A 26244-nucleotide genomic window follows, 5' to 3' on the forward strand; every position below is an offset into this window, starting at 1 on the left:
GGTCGCGACAGCCGAAGTGTTAAACTAAATACACCACAGTTTACTGGGTCGGCAGCTCCCTTTGTGGTGGGGTAAAGCGTGGGTACTCACGCCTCTTCCAAGGCGTCTGGAGAGTAGGCTGCGTACCCTCTGGAGAGGATGCTCTCTCGAGTCGATTGGAGGCCTTTCTGCCAGCAGTGGCATGAGCAATGCATTTCAGGGGTGCGCCTTTACCACTCGTAAATGGAGTAGCTTTTAAACTCCGTTTACCCCAGCCTCCAACTCCCCAAGCACTTATCGTTAGAAGGTGTTCAAGTGTGTTTATGGGAAGAACAACAAAAAAAAACACCACGAGTATTTAGAGGCAGTTTTAAAGCACACTTTATTCAAGTTAATTACAAATCAAAGAACAGTAATCACGTTCCATTTTATGAACGTTTATAGAGACATTTACATGTTCTGCATTAGTTATCAACTCATCACAATAGAACAGGTTTTGCGTTTTCCAAATAACGACATCATACCATCTAGTCTCTTGCAGATACATGACATTTGCATAAAGCGTCAATTGAAAGCTGGGAACTATTGGTTGTTAATCATTCTACTTAACTATGCCGGTTACACTGCTTACATAAATATTGTGTGGAATGAATACTGGATGAATATGTTAATGATTGTGCAAGCCTAAAGCAATGGTTTCATCCATTACAATGTAACATTTTTCTGATTTCACGGGCTAACGGTTTCATATCGAATATACGAGATACTGGTATATATAAAAACAAAACTTATTTTCTTTTTCATGTTTTTTTTTATCCACAACAAACACCACTTTCTTAAAATTCTACATGCGGTACATCCAACTTACGGAATTGAAAAAAAAAACCCTTTTAATTAGAGCATGCATAAATACAAAATATCTGCTGAAGCGTATAATACCATATCAAAATAGATATTTGGTCAAGGAACACTGGCATTAACAACACAGTAAATAACGCGACACAAAACAGCATTACGGAGGACACGCGCAATATATATTTTTTTTCATGAACACAACGGCGTGTTGTGATTGCATTGTACGTACGTGTAACTCCTTCCGCACCGCACGTAGCCAACCGTGCTAATCGGAGGTGTGGGGGAGAAGGACAAATATCGTATTACGGGAACCGTGGAAACAAAAAAACAGTAGTGGGGGTTACAAGAAAAACGGGGGGCGGGCGGGCGGGGGGGCAGGAGTGGCATAGCGCGGTTGGCATGGGCGCTAGTGGAAATAAACCATGGTCCCCTGCAGCTCTCAGTGCAAGGGACGTAACAAAAAATAAAACCGTGTTGTCATGGTAGGTGCTGCTTATAAGGAATCGGCAATCTTGTGAGCCCCCCCCCCCCATCGATGATTTCACACAGCAAGAGCACAGAGTCACGTTTATGATCCCCTGCAATGTAGCTGAGGAACAATGGCATCTTCACGCCGAAGATTGCAGCTGTTATTATAGGAAAGAAGCAAAGGCATTGCAGGTTGTGAACACCTTATGTGTCGCTGTGCATGCTGCGTTACATACTGCTACATTCTTGATTTGAAAGCTTTCGTGAGTGCAGGAATCCATACTCTTTGGTTCTTTCGGTAAAGTCACGTGGTAGGTATTATTTTTTCTACCTACGTGACTTTACCGAAAGAACCAAAGAGTATATTGCTACGTTTTGTTTTATTTCACGAATTTTACAGCCCTTCCTCAATCAACTGCTGGACGGAGACCTGCCCACACCGTCTTGGTAATGGGGTTTGTTTGATTATAATTCACCACGCTGGTCAGTGTGGGTGAAGGGACTGGGAAGGACTGGTTCAAGTATCACTCGCCACTGACATTATACGTGGTGGGGAATCGAACTCAGGTTGCCTGGTTCAAAGTGCAATGCAGAACCATTTGACTTATCACTGCTTTTTAATTAAACATTTTTATTTTAATACGTTTTTTTTATACTCCGAGGACATTTTTGTATCTTTAACACTCTGCAACCAAGGTTGAAAGCGTTAATGCATTATTCCATCTGTCTGTCAATATGTCTGTTCAGTCTGTCGAAAGGGTCGGGCTAGAACTCAGAGCCTTACAATTTATTGTCCGCAGTAAATTAAACGGAGGTTAGCCTTTTAACCACGGCAATGACATCGCAGAGTGTGCACACGCATTCGATGGCATCGTTACACGCGATGTCATCTCGCCCTATCACGAGTCGTGTGCCATATTCTCGCGACGTTGTGTGTCATGTCACGTAATCGAGCTCTAGCACTACATTTATTTATTTATCATAATCATTACTGGCCATGAGCAATAGACTTCTGGATGAAGGCCGCCCCGAGCCACTGTATTAAAAAAAAAAACACAAAAGCGATGTAACGATCCACCTAGACATCCTCTGGGGCACGTTCCATTCCTTGGCTGCCACTCCATCACTTCCCTTGACCGTTGCTCATCTTCGAGTGATTAGTCCTGTCCCAAGCCCACTCACTTGCTTTCGCAGCTTGAATGATTTCATGAGGACAAACGCGTGTTGTAAAGTGTTGCAGAAGCCATGAATGCGCATGATTGTTCGTCCTCGTTTTAAATTCATATCGCTGCTTTTATTGCTTATATTGCACCATGGAAATAGAAAGAAACACCAAGCAACTAACACCAGGACGTTTGAGAACTACATGAATGATAATAAAAAAAACAATTCACACTTGACAGCAGAAACCTCAAATAATTTGAGTTTTTAAAAGACTGTTAGATAAGCTGCCCTAACATACGAATGTCTGCAAATCCTCTATACCAAGTGAAACAGTCCATAGATTAAGATCTTGTATGACCTCCATCACGAATCTACTTCGGTACACTGCATTGTTTAACTATATATCATGTATGCTTTATCTAGCAGGTCCTTCTAGTTTATCACAGCCCTGAACTCAGTGTGTTCTATTATTATTTTTATGACCTACACTGCAGATATTTGTTAGCAATGACCTGATCTCAAAGACTGAATCGGTGTCGTAACATTATCTATAATCAAAGATTATTTTAACATAATCTATGTTACGTAAACATTATTATGCGTAATCATTGTTTTTTATTTATACGTAAAAAAAAATTCAAGGTAAAGTTGCAGTCCTGCAAGTGCTTGGTCACGCCACCAGCTGGTGGAAGGGCATCCACTAGAGGGCCTCGCTCTGTAAAGTATTTTCTTATCCCCTTCCACGCTGGCTATACATCTTGGAAGAAGTGTGAATACCCAAACTTGACCCCCATGTAACTAGGGCAATGCGGTGGCGAGATGTTAACTACCTCGCCTGGTTTACAGGAGGTCATGGGTTCCATCCCAACACTGACGCTTATATATTTGGAGTTTGCATGTTTCTCTCCCCGTGGTCGCATGGATCTTTCTCCAGACCCTCCGGGTTTCCCCTGCACATTTATAAATGTGCGTTTAGATTATTTGGCTGTTATAAATTTCCACATGACCCACTTCGTTGAGCTACCATTTGTGACCAGCTCGCTTCTGAAAAAAAGAGCTGTACAGCTCAGTGGCCCTTACCTGGTAAAAAAAAAAAGATAGTCAACTTGGGGTGTGGCGTTTAAGAAACTTTCTTCAATTAGCTTGCCGGGAGATCGATTTTCGCCAACGACCTCTGGATTACAAGTCGCGTGCGATAACCATTACACTGCAGAATCATCCCACGTGATGTGCTAGTTTATTTTAATCCTTGCAAAGGCATTTTTTACGTGAGCACTTCTTCACGCAGTTGAATACAAATTCTGACCGGCTGCTGCGGTGGATAATGGACACTAAAGACAATGTTTTGGTAAAAAATATCTCATTGGGATATTTCAAATTGACCAAAAGCTCTCACCGTGGTCGGCAGCGGGAGCAGCAACAAACAAAAAAAACAACAAGCATTTTGTTGAGGCTGCTTAAAAATCCATAACACTAACAGTTGTTGACATTTAAAAACGCAATATCAGCGCGGCTTGTGCCTCAGTGTCACTTTTTGGTCAGCAATTAAAGAATGGCAATAAACTACCCATCAGGCCGGTTAGGAGCTGATTGCTCTAAATATGAGCGCTCAAAGCACCGCCCCCCCCCACACACACACCCCCAGAGAGGTGTGTGTGTGGGGGGGGATCGCAAACTTTTGAGAGCGTGACTGCGAAAATTGGGGCAACCCTAACGGAAACGGAAAACGACAGCAGAAAGACAAAGCACGTCAATTGCGAAGCAGTGGCTTTGTTTGGCGACACGGCCAGCGATAAGCACTCCCTCGCGCAACGGGAGCGAGCATGGAGGTAGAGGCGCAGCCCTGCAAGTAAACATTGCTGGCGGGAGGGCCTTAAAACTTAGAAAAGAGCTCAAGAGGGGCTGCTCTACAGACCGGGAAATTTGGTCTACTCTTCCAAGCCGGCCAGACGTTTGTTTTGCTATTCCGTGTCAAACGTGACCTGCTTATCGAACTCACTGTGCTGCAGCCATTTATACTGCTGGGTGGACAGAGGTGGGGGGGATTTAAGAAGCGTACCCGTTTATTCATTAATATCGTTTATTTTTGTGTTAGATCGTCTAGGTATAATATAATTTTCTTATACGAAATATATATCTATTTTTTTACTTTAACCTTCCATCACCCATCTGACAGAGTCCATCAAATCACGTTGATTGGCTCTGTCAGGTGGTGGAGCGTTATAGTTATAACATTGACATTATACCCAAGCGATGATGTGTAACCCAATCGTGAACCATAATATCGGTCGCGATAGCCCGCCTGTCAAGTTAAACTCATCCGGAGTCTCATCGCGGTGCGCTGAATCGAACCAGCGACCTATCGAATCACAAGCCCGGCGTACTGACCATTAAAACCGCGGCAGCCGTGCACAGGCAGGGGGAGTCGAGGCTGCCCGCCAAAGGTTTCCGCTGACTCACCCGCTGTCGTCTGATCAACGCACGCCACGGTCCCCTGCCGCAGTATCACCGGTGAAAGGGTTAATCCCGGTGCGGATTCCGTGACCTGATGGAATGGAATGTGCTCTCTGACATTGGCTCTGAGAGCCTCTATAGAGTAGAGGGCAGAAAGGGGGGAAGGCTCTGGGGACTGGAAAAGGGGAGATGTGTGCTGCATCGAGTTTAGCCACTGATGGCTCCAAGATGAATGCTGTTGTCACACCGCATCTTGCTAACCACCCGAACGCTGCCTAACGGCCGCCGATGTAACGGCGGGAAATCTCGTACCGAAAACAAGTCACCCGTCTGCCGAATAACCTTGTCCGCCGAATATTGATGTATTTATTCTGCGGCGGTTTGATGGATTCCATTTATTTATTTGTTCCCAATTTTCCGTATTTTATCGTTTCGGTTAAAACATCCACGTGGCATTCCCTTCCTAATGCACCAGAACATTAGAATTAAATATTCAGCGCCTCGGCGTACCACGTGTGTCCTCCGCTATTAGATTGGACGCATTAAAATGTGTAAAGCGCAAGTAATGCTGATGGATGGGTTTGCTGCCAAACACATACTTTTGTTTAAGCCTCGCGATAACGAGGCCATTGCATGACTCCCACAGATAGCGCGCGCGTGTATCCATCATGACGGAGGAGGAGCCCGCTGAAACTTACATTGCGTCTACACAATTCAAGCAATTCCAGCCAGGACCCCCATTCATTGTTCAAAGAAGCCCATGCTGACAACATCCAACGATTAACACGAAGCACGGCAAACCGCACCTGAGAGGCGGGCAGACGGAACCTGGATGCACCCGTGAGCCATTGCGTTTTTGCCAAAAGACGTACAGGCAGAATGCCACTGATCATTTGCTGGCAAGCGCGTCTTAATGGGATATTGAATTCCGTGGTAATAATGACATTGACCAAGCGTAATCAGCACCGACACCTACAGCACGTGCTCGCTCTCTCCACGCACGTATCTATCTATCTACCTATTAATAAAGCCGGACGTGGGTTAAGCACGTGCGAGTTAGACGGTGGAGTGCAGGCTCGGCCGGGTCTCTGTTGGATGTGTGTAGTAATGATTTTCCCGGTCCTTCTCCCCGTCTGTTCCCGCTGCCACGACAGCCCTGCCCATCTGCGGCGCGGCGAGCGTGCGCATCCCGAGCTCGCACGCTGCCTCTCGGCGCAGCCTGAGCTCCGTCTGGTGTCCCGCGACCCCTCCCGGGCCGCAAGCAAAGCGGCCCAGGAGCAGTGGAACTTCGTGCTGCAGCTGGCGCTGGGGCGGCCGGTTTTGCTGCTGCTGCTGCTGTTGCTGCTGCTGCTGCTGCATCGCCGACACGGAGCGGCGGTTCACCAGAGGCGCGGGGCAAAAGCCGGCAAACTCCTCGGGGCTGCACCGTCGGCAGGTAGACGAGCACTTGGTGCCAAGCGAAGCCGAAAAGAGCATGGGCCTTTGTTGCGGCGGCTGCTGCTGCGGCTGCTGCTGCTGCTGCTGCATTTGTGTCTGCGTTTGCTGAGCGCTCTGCTTCTGGATGTGAGTGCGGCCGTCGGCGGTGACGAGCCTGCGCTCCTGCGTCTGGGTTCCGCCGAGCAGGGCAGACGGGATGTAGTGGATCTCGTTGTTGGCCAGCTCGGCGCCGGCCGGGCAGGTCATCTTGGACTGCCCGCTCGCCCCTCGAGGGCAGCAGATGCTGCCCCCGCTGCTTGGGTGCTGGCGCCAGCGGCGACGGGCGAAGAGAGCCAGCATGACGAGCAGGACGAGGAGGAGAAGGGCGATCAGCCCACCCTGTGAAATCGGACGCACATCAAGTACATTATCATTAGCCACGCAGCTGCTTCCTCCACCATGTAACAAATAGGGCGTCTCTTGACTGCGCACATCGGCGGAGCTGTTAAGGATCGTGCCAGTGAAGCGAGATGGTGCGGCAACAATTTTGACGTTAACATTCATTAAAAGAGTGCAATTGACTACTCGGAAGTCTATCGCGTTACTCGCATTTTTTTTTAAAGCCATTATCTAGAACTTAATGTGCTGAATGAAATCAATAACGAGTGCACTTTACATTGTAAAACAATGGCACCATATAACCTCAAAGGATTATGACTTCAAGAAATTGGATACGGCAGAGGACACTTGCGCCGGTGACTTCTACGCGCGAGAGAAAACCTGTCGTATGAACAGTTTGTCAGTACGTCCATATTCCTCTGCAAGAAGGGAGGCTCGTGAGCGTTATTCTTTCACACCTTTTGGAGAAAGATGAAAAATTAAACAAAAACAGCTTGCACCCGATGAAACGTACCCACGTGTCAATTAAATAAATAACTTGTGCTTCACGAAATTATTTTAAGAACTTCATATTAAGGGTACAATTTTTTGAAGCCAATTCCCAAACTATATCTCTCAGTCTCATTTTCAAATGAGCTGCCAGTGTTGAAATTATTATTTTGAATGGTAATGTACAAATGCTGCATTATACGGTGTCTCAACTTTTGTCGTCAGCTCCTCGCTATAAAATCACGGATTAATCAGCATCACACCCGGTGTCACGTAGCTTTCTCTGTGGGCTGACAAACAACCGGCAAAGCTTCCAATTATTCCATTCAAATGGTAACACATTTCACAGGCCGATGTCAGGACACCACTGTTAATGTCTATTGATGTATGGCACTGGATTGGTGTCTTAATTTTAACGCAACGGGGAGCCGGGGAATGTTTATCCATGAATTTTGATGTTGGCAATTATCGTGCGTTGTAACGAGCTTCCTATTCTGTTTTTTTTCACGGGACACCACATCATTCATTGTCACTGGTTTCTTGCAATACCGGCTCGTGTGTATTTTATTTTTTTCAAAAGACACAGTGTTTATACGCGCCTTGGGCAATTCCCAAGATTACACAATGATTTAAAAATATACACATGTAGAATTTAACATCTTTAACATTCCTACTTACTCACATCCTCAGACGAGACTGCTTATGTGCAAAGTGCTTCACAGCTTTGTAATTTGTCTCCATTTTCATCCATTAAGCCAGCAAGCTTTGCTTGCATTTTCCAACCTATTTTCTGCTTTTTTTCGTTCTCCATCTAGGTGGTTGCGATGAAACGCCCTCCCCTACTACTTCCCCCTCCACACCCCCCCCCCCCCACACATTGTGGGCCCAATGGGACAACTTAGCATTTTCTTTCACTGGAAGGCATCCAAGAGCCAGCGATAAACAGATGGTACCAATCTGCAGGAACGTAAAAATAAAAAGGGCCGTGCAGTGAAACAATTCTACCTTAGAGTAGTGGTAAGGAGCCAAGAGCACCATGAAAAATGTAATACTTGTAGAAAATTGGTAAAAAAAAAAAATGAAAGCCTAATAGAAATATAAACGGCAACATTAAAGAAATGAAATGGTTCATATGGGCAGGCGTACACATACAAGTTTCGTGATTGCTGTAATGCAGGTCTCTCAGTAAAGCCACACACATTCCAAATTTCATCCCAATTGGCGTTGCCATATAAGAGCCCCATTAATTTTCCATTCTACCCACCCTGTGTGCCTGGCAGATGGGTGCCACGTTACCCTGGAGTTGTGGCAAATTAGTGTATTTAATTTAACGTGAATTTCAGAAATTTAAGGCCCGAGGAATTTTTTTGTCGCTTTCTTTTTTTGCAGCTAGTTTCTGATCATGAATATTTCACACCCGTGTGGTGAACTCTGCGGACTGACGGAACGTACTATTTTGCTGTGCAGTAACGAAGCTCTGGGGATGCTTCTGCTGTGGCTGTAACGGTTAAGCTACTCGGGACTTGCGAACCAGAGGTCGTCGGTTCGATTTGATATCCAGGCAGCGGCAGCAGAAAAAGTGGTGCAAGGCTCTCAAATGCCTTCCGCCCCGCCTCTGTCCACCCAGCAGTATAAATGGGTACCACCACAGTCAATCGGTAGATCGTCTGTGGTGGGGTAAAGTGTGGGTATGCCGACCGTTTTCAAGACAATCTGGCCAGTGTGGAAGAGTAGGTTAAACACCCTCTAGAGGGGCCTCTGCAGAGCTCCCTATATTGGAGGGAGATACTTTGTGTTTTTTTTTAGAAGCCCTCCATTTTGGGGTTGTCCAATAGTTATGAAATATACTGTGGGGAAACGTCATCGGCATACAAAACAATGTCAGTCAACTCCTGGCCGTGCAAGTTGCTCTTAATAATCGCTTTTGGAGTTCTTTGTTTATTCACAAGTCTGCAATGCAATAAAAGATACACATTTAAAGGGCAACCACTCTGAAATTCCCCAAATCCTTCAATCAATCTTTTACCTCTGCCGAGGGCCTTTTATTTCTCCAGAGGACATTATACATGCTGATAAAAAATGTATAGAAGAGTTATATATGCATGCGTTAGGGTGAAGCGGTGGTGCGGTGGTGAGTGTGCTGCGATTTAAGAAGAAAGGGGCATTTTCTGGACGAGGTCCTACTGTATATCACTCGCCACTAATGCTTCCTATGTCCAGGAATCAAACTCAGATCCACAGGTTCATAGTGCAGCATGCAATCCACCTCTTCAGCACTCTCCACTATAAATAATAAAAATCCAACCCAATATAACGTGTATATTATCGAACTATTTTAACAACATACCTGGTGTAGATATTAACACTCTTATAAACACGGTTTTAGAAGATTCAACGCCCAGTAAATATATTTTGCATTAAGGATTCATCTTAACTTAATTGCAGTAGTAAGAAAAAAATACTACTACTAACTACTTTTATTTTAGCAGGCAATGTCCACTGAGCGATATAGCTCTTTTTGAGAAGCAACTTGGCCACAAATGATAGCTCAACGAAGTGGCTTATCATGTGGAAATTTATAGCAGCCAAATACTCCCAATGCATGCTTCTAAATGTGGATGGAAAAGCTGGAGGATCCGGAGACAAATTCACGTAACCACGGAAAGAACATGCAAACTCCAAATACACAGGTGTCAGGGTTGGGATCGACCTCCTGAATATTGGGCAAGGGAGCTCCCAGCTCTTGAACCTGAGATTATTTGCACAGTTTATACGAGCACATCGTATGACGCTAATAATAACACATCCAAATGTGTTTTTTAAAGATTATTATGGACGGTGTCGGGATATTTGTTTCGCAATTCGACTGCACAATATTTGATGTCCATATTAGATTATTCACAAGGCACTTAGGGGCCGTCCATAAATGAGAAATGTGACGTCACATCGAAATGCGCAACTTTAAATAAATATAGACAACACGTTCTACTTAATTTAATATACTTTTTAATAAATGTTTTCTCCTACAACATCAGACATCAGAGTGCAGCGCCACATTAAATACGCACTACAATGACAATAGTTTAAAGCGATTTGAAGCATGTTGGGGGGGGGGGGGGGGCAGAGCTTTGTGACGTCATATTTGAGGGAGGGGTCTGACGCTGTGTGACGAAGGGGGGGGGTCAAAAATCGTCCAAAATCGCGTGACGTCATTCATGGACGACCCTTAAAACAATTCATATACTTCTTAATGCTGCTGGTACTGTTATTGCACAAACTGAGCCTTTCATCAACCAGAATATCATCAAGATCAGATGACGATTGAATCACCAATGCATATTTGTTAGATTTAAAATTTTTAGATTTTGTTCATTGTACCTTCCTTTGGCTGTACAAGTTACGTAAAGCACGTAACGCATTCACGCTACCCTTAAAGCGATCTCCCAGTTATTTCTTGGTCCACGTATTTTCCGCACGCACCCTGAAGCTATGTGTACTGCGCAGATATATATATAAAAAAATGATTTTTAAAAAAAAAAACACTAATACAACAACCCTCAGGGGAAAATTGTCGCCTCATTTTGGACCGTGACACCTGCCTGCAACACAAAGAGACGCGGCAGCTGAATGCCGTCGTTTACGCGAAAACGTTTCCGCCTCACTTCGCTTTACGCGACGCGCGCAGATCACCTCGCAAAAAGAAAGACCTAAAAAAAAAAACCCCCATCGCAAAATATTGCGCGCGAAAGTGTCGTTGGAGCAAATTGGCGACAATGGCGAGAGAGGGGAAGTGGGGGGGGGGTTAGAGGTGGCGCGCTTCACGCACGCACGTGCACGCACCCACGCGCACGCACGCGCACCCACACGCACCCGCACGCACCCACGCGCACGCACGCACATAACTCTGATAATGTATTGGCACTGTCCTTGAAATTGATTGGTCCACACTCGAGACAGCTTTCCTTAGAGGCCCAGTCTCACATGGTGTTGGACCAGATGACCCCAAAAGGCGCAGAGGATGTCTTGTTTGCATGTTCACCACAAGTACGTGTGGTTCATGCGGACTTGATTAATTGAAAAATGTATCTATTTGGCGTTTAAAAATCTTAACACCTGTTGTATTGCCAGAAAGGAAACAACCTATTCTGACTATTCATACTTTCTACACTGACAAAAAAAGGTCCACACGATATAACCTCAGGATGACCGCGTAGGCTGCTTACGCGACCAGAATATTATACGTAACTCTCTAACAGACCGGTGTGTTGAACTAGTAACGATCTGGTGATGTTTTGTTTACGCGACAAACCTTACTAATTGGCCGTGTCCGGTGGTGGCGGGTTTAATGGCACATTTATATTTAGAGCGATCTAACCCAAAGAAACACTCTATTATAGATAACCTCAGGATTGTTTATACAATACTTAATAATTTATCAGCATTCAGTTTTAATGGCTCTAAAATTGGGAAAAAATCGAATGATTAAATTATTACGTACTGTATGTATGTTGACTTCTTTCGTACCGTATGCAGCCTACTGTGCGAATTGGAGTTGCCATTATCACGGTTTACCTTAAAAATGCATTGCTTCTGCACAGCAGAACGTCGTATTTTTATTATTTTGTTTCATTTCCCCCCTGTAAAGCTCCTGCAAAGATTCACTTGGATTCTCTTACGTTAAAAGTGAAATCAAATCACCCTAAAAACTAAGATAAAAACACAGAAGTACAGTGGCTACAATTTTCATAGTTTAACAAAGGTTATGTCTGATCGTGCATCCTGCACTACACTGCAAACGGCATTTGTTTTAAAAAAAAAACGCTAAACATTGTACCTGTAGGCGCGCTTTTTAAAACGAACTTTCGCTATCGTGTATTCCATCAGAGCGCCGATGCGAAGACCTTTTACAGGGAACTGATGGGCGAAGCCACGCACGTGGATTTAAAACTGATATACAGAGGCGCGGCCGAGACGGTGACAGTGACATGCATGTGAAATGTACTTTTTGCTGTCAGATTGCTATCAGCGATGCCAAAGTGCCGGCGCGGTGCAGACTAAGCGTTGGTTGCAGGCCACACGCAAGCCGAGATTTTCCACTCATGATTTCACATACGTTACGGCAAAAAAGAGAAAAAAAGCGCATCAGAATCTGTATTTATACTGGAGGAATCCTATGAGCTACGAGGCTGTTTTTCACAGATGCACGGTCAGATAGTTACAACAACAAACAGTATATGTACAGCACCCCCCCCCCCCCCAACTCAAATTTGCTCAATCCACTACTGGATGACGGGCCTCCTCGTGCTGTGCGGATTGCAAGGGTTATTTGACCACATGTCACCACGCTTGGGCAGACAGAGTCGGCGGGGTCGTCGTGATGCTTGCGAGGCTACGTGGTGAGCAGTGGACTCAGACTTTATATGAGCTGGGAAGGCCCATTGAGCTAAACGGGTATTTTACAAAGAATTACCGGTCAAAGGCAGGGCAGCAATGTCTCTGGTTATACTGTACATCTATTCTTCTTACTTGCACCAAAAACAAGTGAATTGAGCATATTTTTGTACACATTAAAAATGATGATTGTATGAACATAATCGAGATTTGAAGTTTTCGTGACTGCAGGGATCCATGCTGTTTGGTTCTTTCGGTAAAGTCGCGTAGGTAGAAAATAAAATAAATAAAATCACGACGTTTCGATTGCAACACAAGCAATCATCATCAGGTGGGAAAACCACAGCAATAATTATTTTTTTGCTGAAGTGCATAAAATAGTTGCAGGGAATATAACAACCACAGTTATACTTTGAAGTAACAACACTCTGCCTATGCTTCTTACTGTAAGTGGCGTAGCATATTCATGGATTTCCCAACACCACGGTCGCACCCCAATCTTGGTAGATTCGGGGGCGAGCAAACACAAACTGCATTGACATCTGAGGCGCGGATTTGAACCCGAATCCTTCGTGTGTTAATCTCAGCTACCCCGTGGCTTAACCCTCTCGGATACAGACGATGCTGATTTTATTTCCGACTTAATGTCACCTCCCTGCAACCCTCTGTTACCACCAAGGTACCAGCTACACGCTGGAAGGTTTGGGTGTCATACTGGCAAATGGTGCCCAGTGATTGTTGATTTGGTCACATGTGGGATTCCAGCAGTCACTAACCGCGTCTGCACAAGGTAAGCCTATCCATAAAACTCCTATATTATTTTACCATCTATGTTTATGTAACCCTAATAACAAGTTTATATAGATGAACAAATATATGGGGACAAAACAATACGAGATGAATGAAGCAACTGGCCTGATAAAATAATTCCCACAACATCATTCCAGACTCTTCGCGCTGATATGAAGTATTAAGCACTGGATGGAGTTCTACTCTCCTGTGATTGTATAAAATGTACAAAACTACCGGTTACCAACTCGTATTTAAAGTGTCCGTCATGGGCACAACCAGCATTCATGTCGCTGGTACGATTTTTCGATGCAGACCAATCAAAAATACCACGGTTATTGTTCCATAACGTTGTGGGTGTCTCGTTAGCCCAATCTAAACGTGATGGGGGGGTGACTGAACACCCACGATTCCCTACAGTTTCCGCATTCCTGTTTCCCATCCCCTGGAAGTTAGGCCCTCCGACATGTGAAAATGGTGTCGCAGTCCATGGCAAGCGCCACGGTGGCGAGATGTTAACTCCCTCGCCTGGCATACAGGAGGTCGTGGGTTCGATCCCGACCCTTGACGTCTGTATATTTGGAGTTTGGATGTTCTCTCCGTGGTCACGTTGATTTTTCTCTGGGTTCGCCGGTTTTTACCTCCACATTTAGACACATACGTTTATAATCATTGGCTGCTATAACTGTCCACATGTTGAGCTATCTTTTGTGGCCAGATTGCTTATGAAAAATATCTCAGTAGGCCTTAACTGCTAAAATAAAAATAGCTTATTGTTTTTTTTTATGGAATGCCAAGCCATTGCTATTATCATGTTATGATCATTATTATTATTATTTATGAAACGCATAACCAAACAAAGCGGCTATGGTGCATCCTAAGACTATCCACAGAACGTGCTGAGTAGAATACTCCAAGTTGTATAAGAGTAAGAATATCAATAATGAAGAGCAATGCAGATCAAACTAACATGTTGTATTTCAACAAAGGCATCACAGCGGCAATTGTTTTCTCTCTCTCTCTACTTGTCTCTGGCTCAGAAATAGATTCCCTATTTAAAATGTATTTATTTTACTGCATTTTTTTTTCCTACCGAAAAAAACATCAAGAGGTAATGAGAGGATGCGCATTTCCGTATCAGTCATTATTGCTGGCAATGCGGGGTGACTAATATGCAACAAGGGGAGGTCAGGGGATGTATTTATATAAACACAGTGTTATGTGCATCTGCAATGCATTACAAATGCATCCAGCACACACTCGCTTATTTTGTGACCTCCCACATCAAGGTACCAGCTCTATGATCATCGCCTTGGCCTAATGATGCTGATGTCTCATACGTAAATAAAAAATTACAGCCCTTTGCCAATCCACTCATGGAGGGAGCCCCCCCCACTGCCCCCCGCTGCCATTCCCCCACCCCCCATGCTATAACAGTCAATGAGGTTCGTTTGACCACGCATTACCATGCTGTCCAATCTGCGTTGGTGAAGGGGGTCCTATAACCAGTTCCGATCTCCCTTGTGACCGACTTAAGCCATGGCTGGGCAATGAACTCAGCCGATGGGATTCAGAGCACAGTGCGCTAGCTAACCACAGCCGTCACTGCTTCCCCGTATAATTGCCATTCTATCAATTATTCATGCAGAGAAAACTCACTAGTCTCAATACTTTTTCACGAGGCTTCTGCATGGGGTTGTTTAGCCAATATCATAATTGCGTAGTTTGGAAAGTGGGAAAGAGGTGCAGCACCTAAAGAATACCTAGCAGGCATACATGGGGGTGACACTTAGCACTGCCATATCCTCGCCGCACCTGCAAAGCTACAACTGCTAGCAAGCCCTGGTGGTCAGTCATCCATGAGTACTAATAAGGCTGAGATCTGACAAGATGTGCCATCGATCTAATGAAGTAGTCTTTATTTGTATGCATGGCGAATATTAAAGACTTCCCATTACCATTTTTTGGCAGATCAGCACCACTTCGTTTGCCAGAAAAACAAAAATCACAAGACATTTTACCAGCGCTAAGTTGGAACATATTACCCTTGAGATGAGGTTTTTTTGGCTCCTATTAAGTTACACTCAATCTGTTGATCAAGACTTTGGAGCCATAAAATCCAGAACAGACTGCCATGCATTATACATCGCGATGTGCAAAAGTGTGCACTTGAATCATATTAGTTAAATAAATCAGGCAACAAGGAATGGAAACATATATACTGTATATAGAATGCTGTTTTTTTGTTATTGAATCCCCCCACTGTTTATGCATTATTATACAGTTTCAACATTCATGATATGTTATATGTGTAGTGTGGTGTTTATTCACGCGGACACTTCGTCTTTTCTCCTGTGTCACTTTATCCACAGCATCCCAAACGGATGCTCCTCTTATTCAACACCACGCACTCCTGTCGCGGACTCTTCCACTGCGAGTCTGCTACTTCGAGCTTACTCTCTCTCACTCCGCGAGGCTGTTACTCCCCGCTCTCCTAGCCTGTCACCGACTCTCTCTCTGTATAAACTCTGCCAGCTTCTCACCCCGCTAGCCTATCACACTCAGACTAAAGATTCCGCTTGCCTCTCCACTGCTAGCCTGTCTACACCGGCGCCTCCAACCTCGGCCGTTCCCCCCAGCGGGGGTTCAGCCAACACCGCTGGGGAGGAGGAGGAGGTGTGGAGGGCGAGGTCCCGGACTTCTCTTGAATCTCTTTACTGCTTCATCTCCAACCGACCCAACCCAACTGCCTCACAAGTTCCCCTTATATCCCCCTCCTCATTAGGTGCCCTCAGATGGCCCTCATCAAGCCGGCGTCCTTCCCGCCGCCCCTTGCACGTGTTCTGCCCCTTATCGCCTCCATCTCTCGCCTCCGTGGCGCCTACAACGCGTTTGCATTTGCAGCCAGGCCACCCGCCTGCACCTGCTTACCCTGAGCTGACCTCACTGTTTGCAACCCCGTGCATGAATGAAACTACTGTTTGCAAACCCTGCGCGCGTTACGCCACCGCATATGTAAATCATTACAGCGTGTAGTGTGCACATACACCGTCACCAGTGCCACAACTTGTCAAGATGTAGTTTAAAAAGCCACAGTGGATGCAGCAGTTCCTGTTCCTTGGTACATGAAAAAAAAACATCATCATTAGAAGAGCGCGAGTATGTTTAATTACACCAAGCCTGTCAAGGACAGCATCACAGAACATTCCGATTTTAATTTGTTTTTAATTTTCACGAGTTAACATCAACTTGCAGTTTATAATTAAAAATCGTATATTTCAATTTCTGATTATCTTACTCATGCAACTGTGCAAGTATAGATAATTATTGTTATAATTATTTTAGTTCTATGTCTGACAAATGTAAAAAACAATGTAATTGTGATCGTAATTGTATATGTGCACACAGAGCAAGGATCTGAACTCACTCTTGTCACAGCATTGGGCACTATGACTAAATATTCCAGAATGTTCCGGATACTGTCATATCTCGCAAGCTAAGCAGGATAGACTCTGGATCGTGTTTGGATGTGTGACCACCATGCATAAACAGGTGTTATAGGCCACGGGGACTATACTTTCTGGGCCACACAGGGCAATGCAACTAAATCCATTATATTGTACTTCTGTGCTCCCAGATCTATCCTCCCCACTTTCACCAACGCGTGTTGACCAGCAGCGTGAAGTATGTCCAAACAGCCCCCATGAACGACAATAGGGAAGCCTTTCATGAAGCAGTGGATTGACCAAGGACTGTGAATGCTTTACGCATTTTCCATCGATTGCAGTGTGATTATTTGTCACGTGACATTCAAACCAAGATTTATATGGTACATATTTATTCTAAGAGCTGTCCAAATTAAAATGATGAAATTGTCAACAAGGCTGAGACCATTAACTCGCTACACTTAAGAAGGCAATTATCAGCATTATTTATTTATTTAATAACAGTTTACCCAGGAACGCCTTACTGAGTCACGTGACTCATTTTCAGGAGGGTCCTGTCAAGTTTCCGCAGTAATGGAGCAATAATTGCCACGCATAATCCCAATTGAGTAATTTGCCGGTATTTTTTTTTATCTAGCCCAAAAAGGCCAGCATGCACTGGCCTACTCTTGCGAATGATGTCACGGGGCGTTTGACGTCAATCGTGAAGCAGATGGAATGTGTATTTTTACGAATAAATACACAACACAGTATTTTTCAGGGCGGCCGCTGGATTTGAACCGTGTAAACCTCTGCAACAAATTGTGAATGTGCTTCTGTAAGGCCGCATCACCACCTCAATCAGCGGTAGCTGCCCTGGATTTGAACTTAGGATCCTCAGCTGGCTAAGAGCTCTGGCCTCTGAGCTACCTTTTGCACCCGCTTTGTAATTTGTGTGTGTCAGTGTTGCCGAATACAGGTGCCAAAGGCCCAAAGCGCTGAGCGGCCGGTCACAAACAGCACTATTTAACTTTTTCTACAGCCTTTCACTCCTTTGGTTCTGAAACGTAATAAAAAATATATAATGTGAATGAATACATAGGTTTGATGAAACAATGTAGTTGCACTTATGTGCCCATGCTGAATTTGTGTTAAGCATGGGCACATAAGTACAACTACTTTTCTGGGGGGTGTCTCGCACCCCCCAGAAAGGGCATCTCGCACCCCCAGGGGGTGCGTGCACCCCAGGTTAAGAACCACTGTGGTAAATGATACGAGTTAATGCGAGCAATATGGGTAGGAAGAAGATATCAAGAGTGGAAATACCCAACCGTGTCACCGCACAGCACACGTGTGCAGTATACGTTTCGTGTGCATGCCGTTCACATTAAACAATACAACGCACTGTTATTTTTATTTTATTTTTATTATTTCCCTTCTACGTGACTTTACCGAAAGAACCAAGAATACAACGCACTACTTCGGAAGCGGATAATTTGCGGTGACACAATTTAAAAAACAAATATGCGTACGCAAAAACAAGGTGGCAAATAAATGAATAAAAATCGGTCAGATGTAGCTTTGCAAATCGCTCATTAAAAAAAAAGTGTATTACACCTCGCTCTTTTATATATTTATTTGCCTCCTCTGGCGCCGTGAGTGGGAGGTTTGACAGAAACTGATTATCCAGCCGATGCTGTACACGCACACGTTTGCAGAGTTCGTGCTATTTTTACCGACGCGTTTTTATTGTTGTTTCTTTATCTTTCCCGAAAGAAATACGCGATGCGTGAAACACGCCAGGATCCCTTGAAGCTCATTGGAGTCACATTTTACGCCAACTTTGCAGGTGGCGTTTACCAGCGCGGAGATGGAGCATTTAACAACAGAGTGCAGCTTATATGTGAGATCATGATAACAGCGGTGGCCATTGTAGGAGGCTCTCTGGTGGCACTCGAAATAGCAAGATTACCGCATTTTATAGGCAATTTGATGCAAGCGTGAACTCCGCAGCTGTATGGAGCGTGGGATGCGCGGCCCATTTCATATGATAACGAGGCATCACGTTGCTTCCGTAAAGGAATCAAACAAGCTGTAACGGAAAACCACTGGCATTGCCTTTTTGTGTTTGTTTGCTAATTCGGTATGTTTTAATTGGCTTAGCGAACGCACGCGATAAATAATGGGCGCCCGCGCACGTGTACGTGTGCACGCATATGGCACAATACCGCGTGCCAACTTTTTGATGTCCCCTGTGCATCATGGTTCGTTTTTAAGTGACGTTGGCTACAATGCGCATGGAAGAAAAACAAAAAAAAATACAGACACACATTTTAACAGCGATTCTCCGGCGTTTTGGCGACATGGCCAAGAAACTGTCGATTTGTAGTGCGGTGCCGATGGCAGACTCATGAATCTTGCGAGCGAAATGGCTCGGCATCGGCTCAGTAGGACGAACAAGAGAAGAGAAAGAAAGAGAGGCATCGCCGGATAATTCCTGACAACTCTTGTTGGAGCGTCAGTGCCACGTAAAAAAAAAAAGCTAGGCTTCACGGTGGCTGAAATTTTGCTGAGAAATTCACACGTGATACGCCACTGTGAAGCGTAGGGAAATACTTAACTTTGATAGACTTCACGTGTGTACTGTGTTCCGAATTTGTGAATACAACGTTAATTTTTTTTTTTATATATATGACCATTTGAGCTGCAAGATTCATTCGGGCAATGCGACACCAACAATTCAAATGCAAATGTTGAATTTAAATTAAATTCAGGAAATTCTGCGAAGGCAAGCTGGTAGGGGTTTTTGTATGTTTTTGGAAGCGTCGTAACTTTTATGGGGGATTTTGTTTCATTCTTATTTCCCTTTGTTTTTTTTCCTGAAAATAAATAAATGGTGCTTCTTTGGAATGCTGCTGTAGACACAATTGTATGAAAAGGCTCACGGAAAGAATGTAACCAGGGCATCATTATCGCCAAGATAACGACCATGTTTCTTTTTTTTTACCTTGTAGAATGTTTGTACGGAGGTGTGAGATGAAATATCGAGATGTGGTAAGCACTGATGGTCTCGGAAAAAAAAAATATCACAATTTAATAAGGGCATTGGGTTTTTATATATATATAAAAAAAAACTGAACACTCATGAAAATAGGACAAGGCCAACGTTTCTGTGTAGCATCACTGTGAAGACTCACAATAATGCTTGTTTCTATTTTTAATTGCTGAGAATGTAACACATAATTGCGTGTATGAATGTAATTTGCTGATCTATTTTACCAGATAATATGATAAGATTCCTATGGGTCATTAAAATTTAAATTTCTTTCACTTTTGAGGTATAACTGAAGGCTGTAAAAATAGCGTTGTACATTTTTAGACAGAAATTACCTTTTGTTATGCAATTATATTTCTCAATGCCAAAGGCACTCCTAGTCAATTTTCTTTTAAAATATTACAAAATAATTAGGAAGCAATATATTAATTAAAATATATAATTATGGGCAAAATGATGGCCAAACAATCTAATGTCAATTTGTATTTTTCTTTCTATATTTATTTAGTGAAACAAGCGCTTACTTTATAGCCCCATGTGCGTCACAGTGACACACGTAAAGGGTAAAGTACTTCTGCATCGAAACAAAAATCCCATCGGGGTGACAGTTATCAAGCGCTTCAAAACGATGGAGCAATTCATCACAGGCAGCAGAGAACACTCACCGTGCAGAGGGTGGGACCACTCCGCAGAGGTGCCAGGTAGCTACGATGAAATAATTACGGAGGGAATTAAATCCTCACTATGAATTACTGCAAATTTACGTATGGAAATCACTTCCCAATGTAAATTGTGGGAGTTGTTTCTGCCGACTTCAATTATGCCTCTCCGAGAAGCATATTGTTTATATGACCTTCAGGTTTTACGTTTGAGTCTCCCGTGTTCAAAGACATCCATTACACTCACGTGCAAAGCTACGGGAGATCTGTGACCCTGTCGCTGTCCAATGGCTAGTGCCCTGGACTTGCAATCGTGATCACCCGTTCCATCTCTCGGCGCGGAAGTCAAAACGACGGTGAAAGTTTACTAAGTGCCCACGCCACAACCCGCCTCTGTCCGCCCAGCAGTGTAAATGGGTCACATCCACGGTCGGTCCATCGACAGGTTGCGTGTGGTCGGGTGAAGTTTCGGTGCCTCTTCCAAGACATCTGGCCAGTGTGGAAGTGTCGGCTAACTCTCCCCTAGAGGGACTCTGTCGAGCTCCTTTAAACGGAGGCTTCTCTCACCAGCAGCGGCGTGAGCAAGGCATTACAGGCCTGTACAGTTACCACTTGTAAAACTGCTGGGTAAAATGTTACTTTTTATGTTTTTTTTTTGGTCGAGAACACAAGTGGAAGGAAGTTTAATTTTTTTTAAAGGATATTAAAAAAATAATAGTATAGCTTGGTTCTTATACATTGGGACATGTACTATAGTATGAGTAACAGTTTTTTTAAAGATGTTCCTACACACTGTTGAAAAGTTTGAATTCCCTTCCTATTGGATTATTTTTTACATTGAAAACTTAAAGTTTACCATGCTAAGCCCTCGGGGATTAAGAAAAATCCCCCCCACCCACCCGGGAACGTCATGTGACCAGTGGTAGTAGGACCCCAGTCGAGCTGAAGGTTATTGTGATAGAATGATATATATTGCGAAATGAATTCATCTGCAAGGACCACTGAAGCAGAGTCTTACTGAACAGTATAATGCGATTTTGGCTTACATTTTAATAATTTTTTTCTCCAAAGTCAGGCACACACATTCATATAAAGAGGATACTGGCACCCAACTCTCCCCGTTCAGCGACATCGGATTGGATTGGCAAGGAGTGCAGCTTGGAGCTTCGTATGCATATACTTTTTATATTGCAAAATGGAAATTTTTACATAAGCATGATGTATGTGTGTTTATATACCAGACCAAGGCAAAGGACTACCTTAGGTCGACTCAGCCTCAAATGTGTAAATGGTATGGTGTGTAAACATCACTACTGGGGAGACAAAGGCGGTCGAGCATGGTGCTGGCCACCCTACACCCTCGTGTACGGTGCTGGCCTTCATAGGTGCTAATCGTAAACAGCACTTGCCCCAACGTCCTGTTAAGGCTATACGGGGTATCTTTGTCTTTGTTATACACAAGAGTGCAATTTTCTTCAACGCTGGAGTGAGTAATTAGATATCATGTATTATGTTGTATTACAAGGGTACTTTCTTGACAAAACCACCGCAGTACAAGTGGAATACGATTAGGGTTCAGATGTCGCTTCGCTACTGATGTTAGCCATTGTGGGGAATCGAACTTAGGTGGCCAGATTCACAGCGGAGTTGCGTGAATCGCTGCGCTGCAACTCTGCTGCCTTAAATACTATGTGACACGTTTAATATTGCACGCATCTTCACTCACCCACGACGCTCAGCACAGTGAAGTCAGTTTAACACGTAGGCTTTCGCGACGAATATCAACCATAATCCAGGTTGTTTTGGGTTAAATGGCGTAAATATAAATGTGTCATTAAACCCGCCACCACCCCACACAGCCAATTAGTAAGGTTTGTCACGTGAAAAGAACATGCCAATTCGTTACTAGTACAGCACATCGGTGTGTTGGAGAGGAAACCCACAACGTTTACAATTCGAGTGCGACGTTTCGCCAGTGCTTACAACTAGCTTCATCAGGCGATAGCCAGAGTTGTGCATAAATATTCCTGTTTCGCTCTTAAACAGAGGGATAAGTGTGATGCTGTCACTTGCGAGCCAATCCGGTGCGAAGGCCATGACGGACAAAGATAAAACCAAACCCCCCAGTCTCCCAGCAGCTCTGGATCCAGCAGCTGCCAGGGCTTCAGATGGAGGGGTGACGGGCGAGAGAGTGCTAAGAATCACTGGGTACGAACAGGACGCCTTCTGGACTTGAACATTGCGACACGCGGTGCACACAGTCCGTCTGGCAAATAAAGCCTCATCATGCCGGAGACAGAAGTGGAATAAATGAGACACGAGGGAGACAATGTGAGAACTCCGGATGCCTAATAGCAGCAATCTTTTCTATCATTGAGGGATAGTTGACAGTAAGTAGGGGGATGAGTAGGATTCGTAGTCTCAATGGGAATGAAAAGTAGAGTTTGAGGGTTGAAGAAATCTCCGGATTTGTCCGCCTAATGTTAAGGGTTCGAAACACGACAAGTCAAAGACAATTCAAATATATGTCGATAACCTTAAACCAAAATGTTCGAAGTAATGAACCAACTATTAAATGAGGACAAAGCACACACACACAATAGCATCGTAATGGGAGAGGGTGATTGTTACATTTGGCATCAAACAGAGGTTGGAGCGGGGGGGATGACATCTGCCAGTCCACCATCGGCAGAGACGGGAAGATAATGAATGCCCATTTAAAAAAAAATCGGGAAAACGGACACGGGCAGAGTCCAACATTGGCAAATTAGGAATGAAACTGACTTGATTCTCATAGACAAACCTCCGTATTGTCGGAGATAGCTCCGTCCTCGGAAAAAAACAACAACATATTAAGCACACTAAATAAACACAGGCCAATTAAAGAGAGCACACACACAGACAGCTAATTGCAGGCAAAAACAAGGCAGGTTAATGTCCAATGTATAATTCAGGAGTTAGACAGAAATTACAGTGATGCAACGCGAGTCACCCAAAATGCAACTGATTTAATCAAATCTCAGATTGCTGATCAGGATTTTTGAAAAGGGTGATCAGTGTGCGTAACAGGATGTTATAGGTTTTGGAATTACATGGGCAAAAGAGGGCAGTGATAGTGTCAGCAAGCACAGGTCTGATTCATCATCGTCGTCATCATCATCATCACAATCATTAATGACATCGTTATGAATGTAGCATCATCCTCCTCTTCATCGTCATTGTCCTAATCATCACTCTCCCAACAATATCATGATTTCAACGTGTAACACGCTCGGTATTTGATCACTTTCATAGAGAAATAGCAACTCAGACGCACGATGAACGACGGACAAGCTGGAAGGCAACCAGGTGGCAACCAGGTGGTTGCCTTCCAACAACTGCCCAAGCTCTGTGGTCCTCTATGTATGTATGTGTTATCAGCCAATTAATTAGTATTTACATATGGGAGGAAACCAGAGCACCAGGAGAGAACCGACGCGTGCGAGGGGGCAACACCCTATCCCATACTGATAGAATAGGTGGAGTCTATACTTGATGTGGACTCCACCTGGTTGCGAGATGTTAACTCTCTCGCTTGGTATACAAGAGGTCGTGGGTTCGATCACGACCCTGACGCCTGCTGCTCTCCCCGTGGTCGTGTGGATTTTTCTCAGGGTCCTCCGGGGTTTCCCTCCACATTTAGAAACGTGCCTTTTGAATATTTGGCTGCTATAAATTTGCACGTGATAAGCCACTACGTTGAACTATCATTTGTTGCAAGGACGCTTCTGAAAAAAAAAACTATATTAGCTCAGTGGGTCTTACTTGGCAAAATAAAAGTAGGCTCTTTTTTTTGTCCTCCAAAGGCTTTTTTCGTGGTGTTACCCAAACTGCTACTCGTCTCTCTCTCTCTCTGCACGCCACTCACTCTAGTGTCGTCAATTTTAAGGCTTCTTGATGACATCGTCATGGTAACGGCCACATTCGACTTTCCTCGTCATTTTAATTTTATGTGTAGCCCTTCCTGAATTCATCCCTGAATTAAGGCCTCCTCCACGCCGTTTCAGTTTTGGATCGGGGTGAAGTTGGAACATTGATACGCATGGTTTTTTTTTTATACTGGCAAAAGGCTTTTTTTTTACTTCAGAATGAGTTGTGTATATATGTAGTATCTCTGCCTTCAATGCTGGAGTGGGTAGGTAGGCATTTTGTTGCAGAAAAAGAATCCGTTCTTGATTGAAGCATCACATTGCACATGGTTAGATAAAAAATAAATCACATTTAGTTCAAATAATAAACACAACATTCTCAATCCACTGCTGAATATATACCCCCCACCCCCTCCCCATACTGCGTTAGTCATGGGGATTGTTGCTGGACCATACTTCACCATGCTGGTCTCGGGGCGGGTTGTCATATTCATCATCAGTCATCGACAGACACAGACGCAGTGGCCACAGCAGCTATGAAGGCAGGAACTGCTGATGTCATCTTCAGAATCAGAATCAGAAAGGGTTTTATTCGCCCTGAAAGTTCGCACAGACAAGGAATTTACTTTGGCAGGAACGTACATACATTCAACATATAGGAATCTTAATATAAAGTAGCTATAAGATACAATCTAAAAATACAAAAAAATGCAAATAGGATAACATAGTGTAAATATAGCAAGGTCTCATTTTGTAGATAAAATGTTAAAGTCAGTGTAAGCCCTTGGCCTTGTTTAAGAGGCCAGCAGCGGATGGGAAGAAACTGTTTTTGTGGCGTGAGGTTTTGGTCCTGATGGACCGCAGCCTTCTGCCGGAGGGGAGTACCTGGAACAGAGAGTGTCCAGGGTGGGAGGAATCGGCCACAATCTTCCTCGCTCGCCTCATGGTCCTCGAGGTGTTCAGGTCCTCGAGGGTTGGTAGATTGCAGGCAATCACCTTCTCAGCAGTGTGGATGATACGCTGCAGTCTGCTCTTGTCCTTGGCAGTGGCAGCAGCGTACCAGACGGTTATGGAGGAGGTGAGGATGGATTCAATGATTGCTGTATAGAAGTGCACCATCATTGTCTTTGGCAGGTTGAATTTCTTCAGCTGCCGTAGGAAGTACATCCTCTGTTGAGCTCTCTTGGTGAGGGAGCTGATGTTCAGTTCCCACTTGAGGTTCCGGGAGAGAATAGTGCCCAGGAAGCGGAAGGACTCCACAGTTTTGACTGGGGAGTCGCACAGGGTGATGGGGGTGAGTGGGGCTGTATTCTTCCTGAAGTCCACAACCATCTCAACTGTCTTTAGAGCGTTTAGCTCTAAGTTGTTCTGGCTACACCAGGTCACCAGGTTGCCAGCTTCCCACCTATAGTCAGACTCATCCCCACCATAGATCAGCCCAATAAGGGTGGTGTCGTATAGAAACTTCAAGAATTTGATGGACAGATGATTGGAGGTGCAGCTGTTGGTGTATAGGGAGAAGAGCAGTGGGGAAAGGACGCAGCTCTGAGGAGTTCCAGTGCTGATGGACCTGGAGTCAGAGACTTGTGTACCCAGCTTAATACACTGCTTCCTGTCAGACAGGAAGTCTGTGATCCACCTGCAGGTGGAGTTGGGCACGTTCAGCTGGAAGAGCTTGTCCTGAAGCAGGGCAGGGATGATGGTGTTGAAGGCTGAGCTGAAGTCCACAAACAGGATCCTGGCGTAGGATGCTGAGTCCACATGCTGTAGGGTGAAGTGGAGGGCCATGTTAA

The 26244-nt window shown here is 44.4% G+C and overlaps 1 protein-coding gene across 5 annotated transcripts in view; it reads right to left on the reverse strand.

Moving 5' to 3' along the window:
- Positions 1–336: 336 nt before the first annotated feature.
- The window catches only part of LOC116944888 (uncharacterized), a 54619-nt gene continuing 28711 nt past the window's right edge, over positions 337–26244 (reverse strand). For all 5 annotated transcript variants that reach the window (XM_076068802.1, XM_032958749.2, XM_032958747.2 and 2 more), the window contains exon 4: positions 337–6735. In XM_076068802.1, the coding sequence (XP_075924917.1) occupies positions 5977–6735 (759 nt within the window). In that variant the 3' untranslated portion in view covers positions 337–5976. The remainder of the gene's footprint in view (positions 6736–26244) is intronic.

This window comes from Petromyzon marinus, chromosome 22 (genome assembly GCF_048934315.1).
Source record: "Petromyzon marinus isolate PM22_M1 ecotype Great Lakes invasive population chromosome 22, UKy_Petmar_22M1.pri1.0, whole genome shotgun sequence".
Lineage (NCBI taxonomy): Eukaryota > Metazoa > Chordata > Hyperoartia > Petromyzontiformes > Petromyzontidae > Petromyzon > Petromyzon marinus.